The sequence below is a fragment of the Bombina bombina genome, chromosome 8 (assembly GCF_027579735.1).
Source record: "Bombina bombina isolate aBomBom1 chromosome 8, aBomBom1.pri, whole genome shotgun sequence".
NCBI classification, from domain to species: domain Eukaryota; kingdom Metazoa; phylum Chordata; class Amphibia; order Anura; family Bombinatoridae; genus Bombina; species Bombina bombina.
The window spans coordinates 232,069,527-232,085,934 of NC_069506.1; the positions used below are offsets into that span (position 1 = coordinate 232,069,527).

Consider the following 16,408-nt stretch of genomic DNA (forward strand, 5'->3'; position numbering starts at 1 on the left):
TATGTGTTTATATGTAAATAGACACATATATTAAAGGGCCATGATACCCAAATGTTGAAACACTTGAAAGTGATGCAGCATAGCTGTAAAAAGATGACTATAAAATATCACCTGAACATCTCTATTTATAAAAGAAAGATATTTTACCTCAAAAGCTCCTCAGTAGCCACATCCCATTGTAAAGGACTTCTAAGCAGCAAATCATTATGTCTGTCCCGGGACAGCTAAGGGATTGAGCCTCGTGCACTCTCATGTTATTTCCCTATTCAGTTTAAGGAAGTGTACTATGAAATTTCATGAGATTTAAGTGAAATCTCATGAGATCACAGTAAAAGAGTTCATGACCTCAGCACAGCTTATGCTGATTGGCTGCTGTTCATTTCTTCATTTTTTTTTTCTTAATTTTTTTTTTACCTGCAGCTGGGCAGAAGCTGAGTATAACTTTTTACACAGAATATACTCTGCTGAGCTGAGGAAGTTGTGAGGTAAAATATCTTCCTCTTTTACATAGAGATGCTCAGGTGATATTTTCCTGTCAGCTTTCTACAGTTATACTGCAACAGTTTCAAGTGATTTAGCACATGAGTATTATGTCCCTTTAACACATAAATATATATGTAAATAAGCATATACATTACATATATATTTACAGGGAACACACAGTTTCCCATAGACAGCAATGTAAAGGCACTTTTCAATGCTGGTTTTTTTCATAACACCCCACACCCGCCAAATTTAACCCCTATAACTGTTTTGTGCAGTTGTTTTTTTATTTTAAACAATGCTACAAAAACTCAAAGATTATTAAATTTTGGGTCATTTGGGACACTTTTTGAAAATGAATCAGAGATCTGGTTAAAAGTTTTTTTAACATAAAAAGTAATTTCCTTACACATGGTTTTAATGTGTTAAAATACATATAACTGTTTGAGTGCTGTAAAAGTATTCTTTTACTTTGTCATTTGTGCTATTGGTTCCTACATAAGTGTAATGTTTTTAAATAAAGGATACCAAGAAAAATAAGCAAATTTGATATTAAAAGTAAACTAAAAAAAGTTTTTAATGCTTTATCTGAGCTATACATGTTTAATTTTGACTTTAATGACCCATTGATTATCAAACAGATGTGACAATTGTCTCTACCAGCCAATTAGAACAAGCTAATCAGCAGTACTGGTTCAATGACATAGAATTTCTGTATATTTAATTTAACAGAGATTTTAAATCATCTTTATTATTGGAAAAATATGTTTAGTTTACTATTGGGTCAGTAAATATAAACTTTTTTTGTAATCAATATTTGTGCAGTTTGTGCACAATTAACTGATACAGTGAGGCAGTAATCTTTTAAAATAAATGTTTTCCACATGTATATTGTATATCCCCCAAAAAGTCATCCATTTACAATTGAAAATGCCTCCTGGTTGGTGCTGAGTTTTTCTAATTACAACCCACTCAGTCACTCATTTCAGACAAATGTAGCTCGCTCCTGTGCTGGATAAAGCTTTATTCAGCGCTGGAACACATTACATTCTCTCGCTTAGAAGACAGGAGGACAGATTATCAAGTTGGGAACTTTGTGCGTCTAAGGCCTATTGTCCCATTGACTTCATTAAGCAGGATCCAGCACAATTCTACAACAATAGCAGATATGAAAATATACAGTGAGCTTAAACTAAATGTAGAAACTGAACTAAGAGGAAAAGGCAAAGGTTGATGATAATTTTAGGGCCAGTGTTGGAATGATCATTATGATTAACTGAAACAACAGTTGAATTAGTATCAGCTACCCTTCCAATCTTTATGGGTGTCTTTTTGGTTGCCATTGAATGGTTGTACAGGTGCGGAGTGGTGAGCTCAAGGGGATAGGCAGTTGAGTAATTGTGTTGGTGTTCAGTGGTTAGCCAGGCAGTTGTGTTCACGGTGGTTGTCTTTTTTTCAATAAGATCCTCCAACAGAAGCAGTGGGGGGCCGCTTTCATACTGTGTCTGGTTGGAGAGGTCCTGGTTACATAGATTTCCTCTACAGCAGGCTCCTTGAATTCCAAATGTTGCACTTCCAAGTGTTAGAAGCTGTCGGGGGCAAACATTTCTTGTGCTGCAGCTCTTAATAGGTATAACTTGTGTTTCATTTCCTAGAAAACAAACATAAAATAAAACAAAATAACAAAAAAAGAAAATTAATTTATTAGCAATTATTAAAAAGTTAGTAATTATGCACAGTAATACATAAATAGAAATTAAAAATATGTCTACATGAACAAAGTACTCTAATGTGGAACTGAAATAGCTACACTCCCTAATAAAATAATCACATAACCGTGAAGTGCTAATTATTATTGCAATTATTATTGGTGTTCAGAAATGAAAGAGACGTACAATCCATGTGCTAAATCACTTGAAAGTAAAAAGCTGACTAGGAAATATCATATGAATATGAAAAAGGAAGCTATTTTACCTAAAAATGTCTTAACCTGAGTAAGTGCTTTGTGATTCAGAGCTCCTCTTTTTACTCTCACCAGCATGCTAAAAAATCCCAAAACAAAACAAAAATCGTAGCCAATCGTAACACGCCCCTTTGGCGCCAAGTAAGTTAATAATAATGCCCCTGGTTTTGATGCTAAAGGGGACGTGTTAGGGTTGGCTAAAGCGTGATTTGACATTTTACACTGAAATAAACCATGCATTTTGGACAGAGGAATGGCGAATATATAAGAAAATGAAAGGGTGATTATTTATATGTTAATGATTTTAATCAACGAAAGTGCCCATCCTTTACTTATTTATTACAAATATTGTTGACAGCATAGCTTAAGTTTACAATCACTTTAATGAGTGTGTTTGAAGGATATACATTGCCATTATCAAACAACATCTAAGAACCTCAGCACTTCTAGTATCTTGAATGTAATTGAAAGTAAAATTAGAGTACATTTCTGAGATTATGTGAAAGAGTAAACTTTATATGCTCTCTAACCACCTGTCTAAGTAAAGGAAGTTTTACCAATGGTTATGGAGGCTTTCCCATCAAAGCATGACTCAAAATTGTTGAAGCAGGTCTTATCAGGAGCATTTGAAGTTGTGCACCGTTCCTCTGTCTTTCCAACACAGCTGTAGCATTGCACCTGATTAGGCTGTCTGTTTGTGGTATCTGGAATAGGTAATAGCAGTATTGTTCAAATAATGTATTGTTAAAGCAGTAACATAATATTTAGCAGTGAATTAGAAGATGCCATAACACTTAGGCAGTAGATCTATTTATATAAAAAACAAAATTGCAGAAAGAAAGCAGTGAGCAATATCTCTGTTTAACCTATAGGGAAGGCATTTGATTGGCTCAATCACCCAAAAAAGACTTGCTATTTAGAGAGGAGCTGGTAGTGCAGGTCAGGAAGGAAAATAGCATTTGAACAACTTTTGAAAACGATTGAAGATAAGCCTTTTTAGCAGCAGTGCTTATAAAACATTGCAGAAAAAATATTTTACCGTCCCTACTATTGTTATAGATTATTTTTTTGCTGTGATTTGAATAGAACATAACATTTTAAACAACTTTCCAATTTACTTCTATTAGCAAAGATGCTTCATTATCTTGTTATCCTTTGCTGAATGAACAGGATTGCACTACTGGCAGCCAGATGAACACATCTAATCGTGTGCAGGCACCAATCAGCAGCTAGCTCCCACTAGTGTAGATCAGAAAATGAGTGAAGCAGTCATTTGCGCTTTTGCTCGCGTTAACTTTGCTAGAAGTAAGATTTTTGCTTGCGTCCTGTGGCACATGTATTACCAATACCAATGTTGAAAGTAAAAAGTTTTTGCAGAAGTGCTAACCCGACCCTGAACTTCAAATATTGTGAAAGTGTTAACGCATTCCCCCTAGAATTCAATGGAGTATGAAAAGTGGAAAATAACACCCTTACTTGCTCGTAAACACGATTGTGTTTACTCCAGTGCACTAACCTGACATGAAATATGAATATTTCACATTCCAATGTTCTTCACAAAGCAGAATATGTTCTATGTATTCTTAAATAAATATTTATATATATATATATATATGATTTTTTTGTAAAATATACGTAGTATATCTATGTATGTATATATATATATATATATATATATACATATATATATATATATATATATATATATATAAATAAATGTGTGTGTATATATATATATATATATATATATAAATATATATAAATATATATATAGGAATATCTATTTAAAATACATATTTCCCTATGTGGAGAACATTGGAATGTGAAATACAGTAAATAAACAGTTACACACTTTATTAAAGTGCCAGTAAATCTTGCTGTTTTACATTTAACATATAGGCAGACTCTAATGTTCTAATCACAATGGTATCTTTGTTTTTGAAATAAACTTTTTAAAAATTAAGTTGGAACATTTTTAAAGAGACAGGAAACCCCAACATTTTCTTTTATGATTTGGATAGAACATACAATTTTAAACAAATTTAGATTTACTTCTATTATCAAATTTGCTTCATTATTTTAGTATCCTTTGCTGAAGGAAAAGCTTTGCACTAGTGGCAACTAGCTGAACACATCTAGTTAGCCAATCACAAGAGACAAATGTGTGCAGGCACCAATCAGCAGCTTGTTTCCATTAGTGTAGGATATGTGCATATTATTTTTTAACAAGGGATACCAAGAGAACAAAGTACATTTGAACATAGAAGTTATCACTTGTGCCCAAAAGTTAGTGCACCACTCTTAATTTAGCCCAGAATGGGAAGCAAGAGCATGATCTTATTATAAAAGTAATATGTTTATTTTTTCTACTTTCTCATATACAATTATAATTTTGCTCCATGATGTTTATATGGAACTGTCGCTCCTACATATTGTGATTGCTTTCACTCTGTATAGTCTAAATCTCTCATGAACTTATCATTATTTTATCAATATGTATTTTACCTGGAGGTAAAAGCTGGTAGTTTTTAAGTTCCATGTTGGTGTTGCACAAGCTGCTGTCGCATTGATGGAATTGGACAAACATGGTGATCCCATGGAAGTTGATGGCTTTATCCAACCTTCCTACCCCTCCTTTGCCACATCCTTTTATCAGCATGGTGAATTGATCATGACCTGTTGGACAAGGTATATACTGAGCACAATTTATAGACAAATTCGTTCCAAGCACAGCTGAAGGAAAATAATTACTAAGGACACAGGGACTTGATTCTAATGCATTTAAAGCATTTCATCTTTGAAATTTTATATATACTATGTAAAAAATGATATGTCTTTCAGGTGTAATGGAATTTATATACAACTTTAAAACATTTTAGTAAATGACTTGTATAGCTTAAACTTACTTGTCTCCACAGAGGTAACAAGCTCAATACATGGTTCATTCTCTTGACATACAATTTTTGTAGCATTTCCTTCAGAGCAACCATTGTCATCACGGTCAATGCAATGGATACATTCCAACGGCTGAGACAGGACACCTATCAAGACAAACAAGTAGATGCAAAGTAAAGCAGCAATCATATTCACATTCTAACAGCAAACACTATGTGCTAGATTATCTGTAGAGTGCTATTTATCTTTCTGCTCACACTTTAACTCCACTCGACTTCGGGGTCCTTGCACGCAATGAGTAACGTGGATATTACAAGTTGAAAGTAAACATTTTTTCGCTTGCATGCTAACCCTACATGTGCAAAGAGCCGAAGTTAGAATATTGCACCCGCATTTAACGTACTCACCCATAGACTTCTATGGAGCGAGAAAAGCAGAAAAAACTAATTTGCTGGCTAACCAGAATCACCATAGGCCCCCTCTCTAACAACCCCTTATTCGTCACATACTGTAGCTCACCGAAAAGTTCCTCACACTATACTAATAACCCTTAAAATGCTTCAAAGCCCACCATAAAATACCGCAGTACACTAACAACCCCTAAACGCCACACACCCACATTGCAAAATACCCCTCTACACTATTAACCCCTAAAACGCCACATAGCCCACCACAAAGTTTCCCACTACACTAATAACCCCTAAACTGTCACAAGCCCCATTGCAAAATTCCCCTCTACACTATTAACCCCTAAACCACCACAACCCCCATTGCTAAATACCCCTATACACTATTAACTCCAAAACTGCTACAACCCCCAATACAAAATACCCCTCTACACTATAACTCCTAAACCACCACAACCCCATCACAAAATAACATGTAAACCACCTAACCAGCTAACCCCCCTAGCCACGCCCTAAGTTACCAAAACCTAACATTACTGGGGAAAAAAAACCTAACATTACATAAAAAAAAACCCACATAACATTACATGAAAAAAGAAAAAGTTACCATTACAGAAAATAAAAAAAAATACCATTACAGAATAAAAGAAACAAATTAAGTTATGCCTATTCTAAAACTAAAGCCCAACTTTAAACAATAAAATAAAAATAATAAATCTTGTACTAACACTAACATAAAAAACACTACACCATTCTACAATACAAGTATCAGCCCCCCCCCAAAAAAGGTTATCTAATAAAACCTAAATTAAAAATTGCCCGAAAAGGGCATTTGGTTAGGCATTGTCCTTGAAAGAGCATTTAGTTATTTTGCTACCCAAAAAGATAAAAAAAACTTTTCTAAAAAAATGATGGTATTCACCAAAGTTGAATCTGGCTCCTAAGTGATGGCGGTGGTCCATCTTCATTCCGGTGGTGGCAGTCCATCTTCATATTGGCGGCGGTGGTCCATCTTCATCCTGGCGTCTTCTATCTTCACCCATCTTCTTTTCTTCTTATTTTTAGATCCTCCATCCTGATATCCTCTACATGCGGTCACCTTCTGCACACTGAATTTTGAATGTGAGGTACCCCCTTTATAGGGATATCCATGCATTCCTATTGGCTGATTTTCATTTTCAAATTCCAAGCAGTCTACAGGAAAAGCTTTCATTCATTTTAATTTCAAAATTAACATCAGGCAATTGAAATGCAAGGGTACCCCAATATAAAAGGGGTACATTGCATAAAAATTCAGTAAGCAGTGGGTGACCGCATGATGAGGATGTCGGGGATGGAAGTTCTAAAGATAAGAAGAAAAGAAGATGAAAGAAGATAGAAGAGCTGCTGCCGGGAGGAAGATGAACGGCCCGGGATGAAGATGGACTGCTGCCACCACGTAGGAGCCGGATTCAACTTTGGTGAGAACCATCTAGGATTTTTTTGGGTGCTTTTTTTTTTTAGAATAGTTTTTTTCTTTTTCTTTTTGTGCAGCATAAGAGCTAAATGCCTTTCTAGGGGAAATGCCCAAGTAAATAATGTAGTGGGTTACTTTGTAGTGGGGGTTGTGGCACATTAGGGGTTAATAGTATAGTGGGGTACTTTGCAGTAGGGGTTGTGGTGGTTTAGGAGTAAATAGTGTAGTGGGTTACTTTGCGGTGGGAGTTGTGCTGGGTTGGGGGTTAATAGTGTAGTGGTTTACTTTGTGGTTGGGGTTGTGGCAATTTAGGGGTTATTAGTGTAGAGGGTTACTTTGCAGAGGGGGCTGTGGCAATTAAGGGGTTAATAGTGTAGAGGCGTAGTTTGTTATGTGGGAGTGTGTCGGTTTAGAGGTTGAAAGAGTAGTTTATTCCAACTGTTTCCTCCGGCCAAACTCTTTACACAAACTTTCAGGTTGCGTAAAAAGTTGGAGCATTAAAGGGACACTAAACCCAGTTTTTTTCTTATATGATTCAGATAGAGCATGCAATTTTAAGAAACTTTCTAATTTACTCTTATTTTAAATGTTTCTTTGTTCTTTTGCTATCTTTATTTAAAAAGCAGGAATGTGAAGCATAGGAGCCGGCCCATTTTTGGTTGAGAACCTGGGTTATGCTTGCTTATTGGTGGGTAAATGTAAGCCTCCAATAAGCAAGAGCTATCCATGGTGCTGAACCTAAAATGGGCTGGCTGCTAAGATTTACATTCCTGCTTTTAAAATAGAGATAGCAAGAGAACAAAGAAAAATTTGATAATAGGGGTAAATTAGAAAGTTGCTTAAAATTGCATGCTCTATCTGAATCATGAAATAAAAAAATTGGGTTCAGTGTCTCTTTAAATGTGATTGCGTTTGAGCAATCACATTTACTTTCATCTTGTAATACGAGCAGACATTGCCACTCAACTTTGCTCATAGAACATATGGGGAGCTTTACAGTGAGCTCGCGTAACAAATTTGCAGTTATATAAAGTGCGCCACTTGAAATATGAATTCCAGGGAAGAAAAGCACTGCAATATTGCATTTACATTTACGCTCCTCTGTCTGAATCACATGGTATTCTCTGTCTAAATCTTATGGTATGCTCTGCCAGAATCACATGGTATTCTCTGTCGGAATCCCATGGTATTCTTTGTCTGAATCCCATGGTATTCTATGTCTGAATCACATGGTATACTCTGCCTGAATCACATGGTATTCTATGTCTGAATCACATGGTATACTCTGCCTGAATCACATGGTATTCTCTGCCTGAATCACATGGTATTTTCTGTCTGAATCACATGGTATTCTCTATCTGAATCACAAAACAACATTTTGGGGTTTCATATCTCTTTAAGATTTGATCCATTAAATATATGTAGATAAGCAATTACACTGATTTTCTCTAAGGTTTTAAGGAAAATGTTTCAATATCAGAAAACCGGAACAGAAACTTTTTTTTATTTCCTTAACAAAATGATCAAAAATTTCCAAGGTGGATAACTGCCATAAGATTTTTGATCTACCGATAGTAGTAGATGCATATCAACAAACCATGTAACTGATACACCAAACAAAGCAACCACACAAATGGCAAAGTCATGCTCTTTTTATTTTAAAGGGACACTTAACCCACTTAACCCAAATTTTTTCTTTCATGATTCAGATAGAGCATGCAATTTTAAGTAACTTTCTAAATTACTCCTATTATCAAATTTTCTTCATTCTCTTGGTATCTTTATTTGAAAAGCAATAATGTAAGTTTAGATGCCGGTCCATTTTTGGTGAACCACCTGGGTTGTTCTTGCTGATTGGTGGATAAATTCACTCACCATTAAACAAGTACTGTCCAGTGTCCTGAACCAAAAATTGGTTGGCTCCTTAGTTTAGATGCCTTCTTTTTCAAATAAAGATAGCAATAGAACGAAGAAAAATTGATAATAGGATTCAATTAGAAAGTTGCTTAACATTGCACGCTCTATCTGAATCAAGAAAAAAAAATGGGTTTAGTGTCCCTTTAAATCATATCCCTACCGCCGCACAGCTAATCACATACATTAACAATATGACCAACGTGCAACATAGGCCTTTCAGGGAGTTACTCCTTTTATGGGGCCAGATTACAAGTGGAGCACTATCTAACACCCCAGCTCGAGAGTTAACTTTGCTAGAAGAAAGCTTTTTGCATGCGCCGGGTTGCACTCATATTATAAGATGAAAGTAAACAGTTCTTGCACACTAACCTGACATGTGTAAAAAGCATAACTTAGAATACAATGAGCGTGATAACCTATTCCCCCATAGAAGTAAAAAAGTGGATAAAAACCAACACCCAACTCATGCGCAAACTCAATCGCGTATTCTCAAGTGCGCTAACCTTACATGAAAATATTAATATTTCACACTCCAATGTTCTTCACAAAGAAGAATATGCTCTATTTATTCAGAAATACATAAATATAAATATATGTGATACTCAGATCTAACGCTCCACCCCTGCTCTGTCTCCCTCTGTCCTATCTCATGTCAGCGACTGTTTATCTGGCATTTCTTGCTGTATGGCCTCACACCACCTAAAGATTAACATGTCCAGAACTGAGCACCTTCTAATCCTCCCTGTTGCTCTACTCCATCTAAGGATAATTCAGCAATTTAAAATTTACAAATAAAAGGATGCAAAAACTGCTGAGAGACATCAGGTGCAGCTGCAGGGAGTAACTGATTTACTGGAAAGTAATAAATCAGTCACATCTTTCATCTAGTGTGTGAAGATCAAGCGAAAATGCAAGATTTGCGGTCACATCAAGGTCTAGATTAAGAATGGAGCGCAAATGTTTGCTCCCGATTTATAAGGGGTATATCGCGAGGGTTTGCGCTCATCCGGCTTACTGCTGGTATTACAAGTTGAAAGTAAACGTGATCACTTGAGCACAATGGCAATTTACTCTCTGGTTAACTATTTTGCAAAACTAAAAAGTGTCACAAAACAAATTAAACATACGTTACAAAGTACACTCACACTCATAATAACACTAATAAAAATTGTTTAAATAATATATTGCACACAAAAATTATAAAGACTCAAAGATATGAGGTCTCGGGTATTAGAAAATCAAAGGCAGCAAAGGGCATTAACATAGACATACATACATATACGTCTAATAATTGATATGTGTGTATATATATATATTGCAAGTCCCAAGGAACACCATGCACGGCTACTGTGTATAGAGATCCCCAGAGCAGGAAAATCAAACAGGGATTTGTATCCAAAAAGCCTTTAATGAACAAGCAAAAAACTTTATCCAAACATTTCGGCTCTCACCAGAGCCTTTCTCAATGTCCTCTGCTTCAGATTTGGCTCAGGGATTATTGATAGAAATTGGAGCTTCTGTGACAGGTCAGGCAGTGCTAAGGGCATTGCATAATGTCAATTTTATGGACAGCATCCAAGGAAAAACCCATGCTTGGTCTTCGGCACAAAACTGCAAGATTAAACTTTGCTAAATAACATGAAAAGCATGATGAATACTGCAAGCACATTCTTTGGTAAGATGACCAAGACCAAGATACAATTTTTCGGCTCAGATGGGGTGAAACATGCTTGGTTTGAACCTGGTCAGGATCATTACAGTGAATGCATAGTCCCAACAGTGAAGCATTGAGGTGGGAGTGTGATGATATGGGTTGCATGACTGCAAAATGTGTTGGGGAGATGACATTTATAGATGGCACCATGAAAGCCTGCAATATACCAAAACACTGGCTGACAAGATGACTCCCAGTCTCCAGAAGTTTGGCAGAGGATGAATATTCCAACATGATAATGATCCACTGCCAATATTACAAAGGAGTTTCTAAAGGAGAAAAAAGTGAAAACTTTGATCTGGCAAGTATGTCGCCTGACTTGAATCCAATAGAACACCTTTAGGGTATTTTAAAGAAAAATGTAAAGGAACACAACCCCTCCAGCAAAGAGAGTCTGTGAAGAATGGCAGAACATCTCTCCAGAAATTTGTGCGACACTGGTGTACTCCATGCGAGGAGGATTGAGTCAGTCATCAAAAATAAAGTTGGACATACAAAGTATTGAAAAAATAAAAGATTTGAATCTCAGTAATAAAAGGTGCACTGACTTTTGTTGCATTGAGTTCCTGCTGTGGGGCTGTTATTTTTAATATAGTAAATCTAAACTGTTAGTTTTTAATTTTACATAAGAGCAAATACCCTACTGTAAAACTTAGAAGTTATGCAGTTACTGTTAGGTGATACAATTTTGAATCATTTGACATGTACGTTTTATTGCACTGGGGTCTACTCACTTCTGTTGTATACTGTATACAACATACATATATATGTCTATATAAGTATACATTTGTATTTGTGTGTATATATGTATTTACAGACATATATACACATATAAACACATAAAATACACACACATATATATATATATATATATATATATATATATATATATATATATATATATATATGCATTGGAGCCCTTTGCTGTTAAGTAGATAAAAACATGTAAAATCATATTCATGCAATATTAATTTTTAATAATTGTTTTAGTTATGTATTTACTGTAAATATTTCACATTCCAATGTTCTGCACATAGGGGTATATGTTATATGTATTTATATGATTTAGTTTTAAGAGCGCCAAAGAGGTAATGGATTAAAACAATAATTTAATGAAATATAGAAATGTGTACACAAGTGTCTATAGGTCCCTGGTTAGGGGATAAAATACATAGAGAGTGATAAAATGCGCAATATAAAATGAACAGTATAAAATGAACAGTACATACAATGTTAAAAACAAAATAATATGGATAAAATTAAATTAAATGAACTAGATGTCTTCTAAGAAAAGTCAATTTCTGTAAGGGGCACCTTATGAGAAAAAAAAAACACAACTAGAGTTCCATATAGATCAGTGTGTGATAAAACAATATGAAGTGTTCCAAAGATAGCGTATTCCAAATGGTGATGGTGATGAACTGTGATATGATGGTGTTCCAAAAATATGAAGTGCTCAAAAATTTTAAATGCACAAATGAAAAAATGAAAAAAGGTGATTATCAAAAATTAGATAAAAAAGATCCAAAAAAATCCAAAAATATAAACAATAAAATGTGTGGAGTGATAAAATGGAAAAATAAGAAAAGATGTGAAGAAATCAGAAGTAGATTCTTGGTGATGAAGCCAAAATATGTTATTGTAAGGATTAACTTGAGTTATAATTCCTCTGTGGGGTGGTGAGTGTCTCTTAGGTGACAATTCTTGTTTTCCTGCTAGTGACCTGTAAAGAATAGCAAAATAGTGCAATATAGCTAAAAACAATGATCAAAAAATGAGTCTTGATAAAGGCCCACTATTGAGGGCCGAAACGCGTTGACAGAATTTGGTAAGCCTTATTTCATTTTTTTATCATTGTTTTTAGCTATATTGCACTATTTTGCTATTCTTTACAGGTCACTAGCAGGAAAACAAGAATCATCACCTTAGAGACACTCACCACCCTACAGAGGGATTATTACCTCAAGTTAACCCTTACAATAACTTTTCCCTCAGAGCGCATCTGGCCAGCTGTCTAGTAACAGCCCGGCCCGACCGCGCCATTACACTCAAGGCAGTTCGCTCCTAGAGCAGCAGCGAGCTGCATTAAGTTTAATGGCACGGTCGGGCTGGGCTGTTACTAGACAGCTGGCCAAATGCGCTCTGAGGGAAAACCAGACACCGCTCAGTAGAGCACAGAGGGCGGGTCTGGAAAACCCTGCTTGTTTAGAAAAGTTTACCGGATATATTAGGTTTTATAAAGCTAGCACTCATATAATGTTATATAATTCTGCACTATGTGCAGAATTATATAACATTATTTTTTAGGTTTACTGGCACTTTAAGCAAACCATTTTATAAAAAGTTTCCTATTTACTTCTATTATCAAATTTGCTTTTTCTTCTTCTGTTTTGAAGAGCTACCTAGGCATTTGGAGCACTACATGACAGGACATCGTGCTGCCATATAGTGCTCCTGCAAATGGATAACATTCTTTCAAAACTGCTGCCATATAATGCTCCAGAAATGGGACGGCTCCTAAGCATACGTCCCTGCGTTTCAACAAAAGAATATCAAGAGAACAAAGAAAATTTGATAATAGAAGTAAATTAGAATGTTGCTTAAAATTACTGCTCTATCTGACCCATAAAAGAAAAAAAAATTGGGTTTAATTTAAGTTAAATGTTCCTTCAAATGAACACCCTGCACCTGATTCAGCACAGCTAATTTAATTTCCTACTTATTACAAAGGTAACACATTCTTACCTTGTTTTTTATATTTTTTAACAACAAGGGGTCTCCAACCTTCATAGAAAATCCCTGTCATAAATCTACAAACTACTGTTATTGCCAACATTTGTAGCTAATAAAACGGATTATAGTAATTTATTTGTTTTAAAATTCCAAGTGAATGCCGAACAGAAACACTAGAATATTTAAAATATGAATAGCAAATAGTAGTACAATTTGAGATGTCAAATGTATGTAGTCACAGAGTGGCCACTTTGTGTTTTATTTTATTTTTTTGTTTGAATCCTGCTCACAATTTAGCTAAACATGCACATGATTTACCAAATTTACGTGTGCATGTTTTTCCTAAGTGCTGTTTTATGTACATGTTTTATTAAATCATGTGTACCATTGGTAAAATCATGAGCACATTTCATTAAGCAGATGGCATTGCATATATATTTTATACTGCCAATAATTGTGTGCAGAATAGATGAATACTGTTCCATACATTGTGAACACTTGCCATGATATTCCCGTTGACAATCATTTCTACCATTAGACGTCTAAGCCTCCAATCATCAATGTTTTAATACAAACGATATAACTAAGGAACTCTGTCAAACCAGTTACTGTTAAATGTTTAAACTTTCCAGTGTATTTAAATCTGAGAAAGAGATACAACTGGCTTAAAGGGACATGAAACCCAAATTTTTTCTTTCATGGTTTAGAAAGAGCATGTAATTTTAAACAACTTTCTAATTTACATCTATTATCTAATTTGCTTCATTCTCTTGATATCCTATGCTGAAAAGAATATCTAGATAGACTCAGTAGCTGCTGATTGGTGGCTGCACACAGATGTCTCGTGTGATTGGCTCACCCATTTGCATTGTTATTGCTTCAACAAAGGATATCTAAAGAATGAAGCAAAATAGATAATAGAAGTAAATTGGAATATTGCTGAAAAATGTATTCTCTATCTGAATTATGAAAGAAAATTTTTGGGTTTAGTGTCCCTTTAATAACATAACGTAAAATGCTAGAATAAAAACATCTTTCAAATACCAACTACATTCCTGATATTTTTGTATCTAAATTACTAGACTAATTCAGCTACTCAGATCTATATTTTATCTTTGTTATACAGTATCAATATTCTAGAATCGTGTAACCTTTCAGTATGTAATATAAATTTCTGAAGTGTACAACTCTATTGAAGGGATACTTGTATTATTAGATTATAGAAACTATATTCAGTGCACACAAAACTGCCTACTACTAAATGTAGCAGAGACTCTTACTATAATATAATTTAACCTACTCGTACTAGACATATGGTCAATCTTTACTTTAATAATTAAATGGCTTCTATAGTATAAACAGTACATTAGTCTATAACAGGTGACTCTAAATAATCCTTTATCTAATACAGGTAGCTGTTTGTGTCATTTATATTACACACACTTGTTTCACTCTATGCAAGGGAAGGATTGCTTACCTTGTATTATCAGTGTGGACATTAAACAGATGGTAGTTATAATAGGAACCTTTCCCTTCCATACCCACTGCAAATTCATTGATGCTTTTTTGTTTAGGACAAAGGAGAATAATGTTCCGTCAGCTGCAAGCAGAGATCTGTCAGTTCTGCTTTATTGTATATCATTATTGTTGACTAAATTACACAAGTTATATTGGGAGACTCCCTTTCAAACAGAAGCATCAGCAGTATAGTTTCACCCTCCAACTTGCCCTGCAGCATCCTTTTAACACGTACTTATCCCAACCCAGATTCCCAAATGGCTTTGTCTACTATAATACAGAACTAAAATGCCTCTTTTCCAGAAAACACAAAATGATCCAAAACTCTGCCCTCCTTTAAGGACCATTACATACAGTAGAACAGTAGAACTGTATAATCAAATAATCTAATTTCAAAGTTGTCTTTAATTTCCCTATCAGCTGTATAATGTGACATCTATCAGCCAATCACAGACTCTTATACATATATTCTATGAACTCTGGCATGTGTTTATTAGGAGCTGGTGCCTCAGCAAGTGTGCATATAAAAATGCTGTGTTCAACTTGATAATATAAGTAAAAAACTTGTTTTAATTGAATGCACCTGCATCTGAATCAGATTTAGTGTTCCTTTAAAAACTGAATCCACCTAACACTGTACTTAGCTATAGTAATAGTATAGCACAACAACGCACCATACAATATGATTTCTTCTCTATATTCTTATTGAAAAAAAAAAACAATAAAACTTTGTAATACCTAAAACATGTTGGGATCCATCTGTACACACACAGCTACTGTAGTTTAACTCTCTCCTACAGACTCCCATTCACACTTTAACAAATTGTTCCCTGCAAGCAGAGACTTGCATATTGCTTTGTTGCTGTGATGTACCTGGTCTAATTTTATGCAATAATCTATTTCATAACTCAGTATATTTCCAGTCCAAGCTTTATTTCAATTATGTGCACAGTGGGCAAACAATACATAAGAGACAGAAATGTCTAAAAATAAATCTGACTATAAATGGGGGCAAAGCAAGGTAAAAAAAATGTCACCATTACTTCATAACAACAAAGAAGATCTTATTGTGTCTAATAATATCAATAAAATATCAACATAAGCCTAGACTGGAGATGCATGATGCTTACTGCATGCATTTATTCCAGCGCTTCACAACAAAAATGAAATAGTATTACTTGATTTTTTATTTAGTAAACATGAAATGTGACTGTGGCCTCGTAATCCCAGGTAAGTGCAGGGGGAGCTGTGATTAGCTCCAAACCCCCCTCCCACTAGTGACAATTTAATGGGTTAAGCATTTTGTTAAATGTAATTAAACG

At 34.9% G+C, this 16,408-nt stretch overlaps 1 protein-coding gene across 1 annotated transcript; it reads right to left on the reverse strand.

Moving 5' to 3' along the window:
- Positions 1-1,343: 1,343 nt before the first annotated feature.
- On the reverse strand, positions 1,344-15,200 carry LOC128638139 (ly6/PLAUR domain-containing protein 3-like). Its single transcript, XM_053690002.1, has 5 exons — positions 15,046-15,200; positions 5,353-5,487; positions 4,952-5,122; positions 3,004-3,150; positions 1,344-2,134 (listed from the first exon to the last, which is right to left on the reverse strand). Exons 1-5 carry the CDS (start codon positions 15,122-15,124, stop codon positions 1,671-1,673), a joined length of 996 nt encoding a protein of 331 aa, XP_053545977.1. The 5' UTR covers positions 15,125-15,200; the 3' UTR covers positions 1,344-1,670.
- Positions 15,201-16,408: the final 1,208 nt, after the last annotated feature.

What these genes read in the sequence shown, in the direction of transcription:
- LOC128638139 (XM_053690002.1), bottom strand. Translation starts at nt 15,124, where the DNA reads ATGAATTTGCAGTGGGTATGGAAGGGAAAGGTTCCTATTATAACTACC. An exon ending in GTCCACACTGATAATACAAG is followed by an intron (nt 5,488 to 15,045) that starts GTAAGCAATCCT and finishes TTGTCTTGATAG; the next exon opens with GTGTCCTGTCTCAGCCGTTG. An exon ending in GAAAGCCTCCATAACCATTG is followed by an intron (nt 2,135 to 3,003) that starts GTAAAACTTCCT and finishes TTTGTTTTCTAG; the next exon opens with GAAATGAAACACAAGTTATA.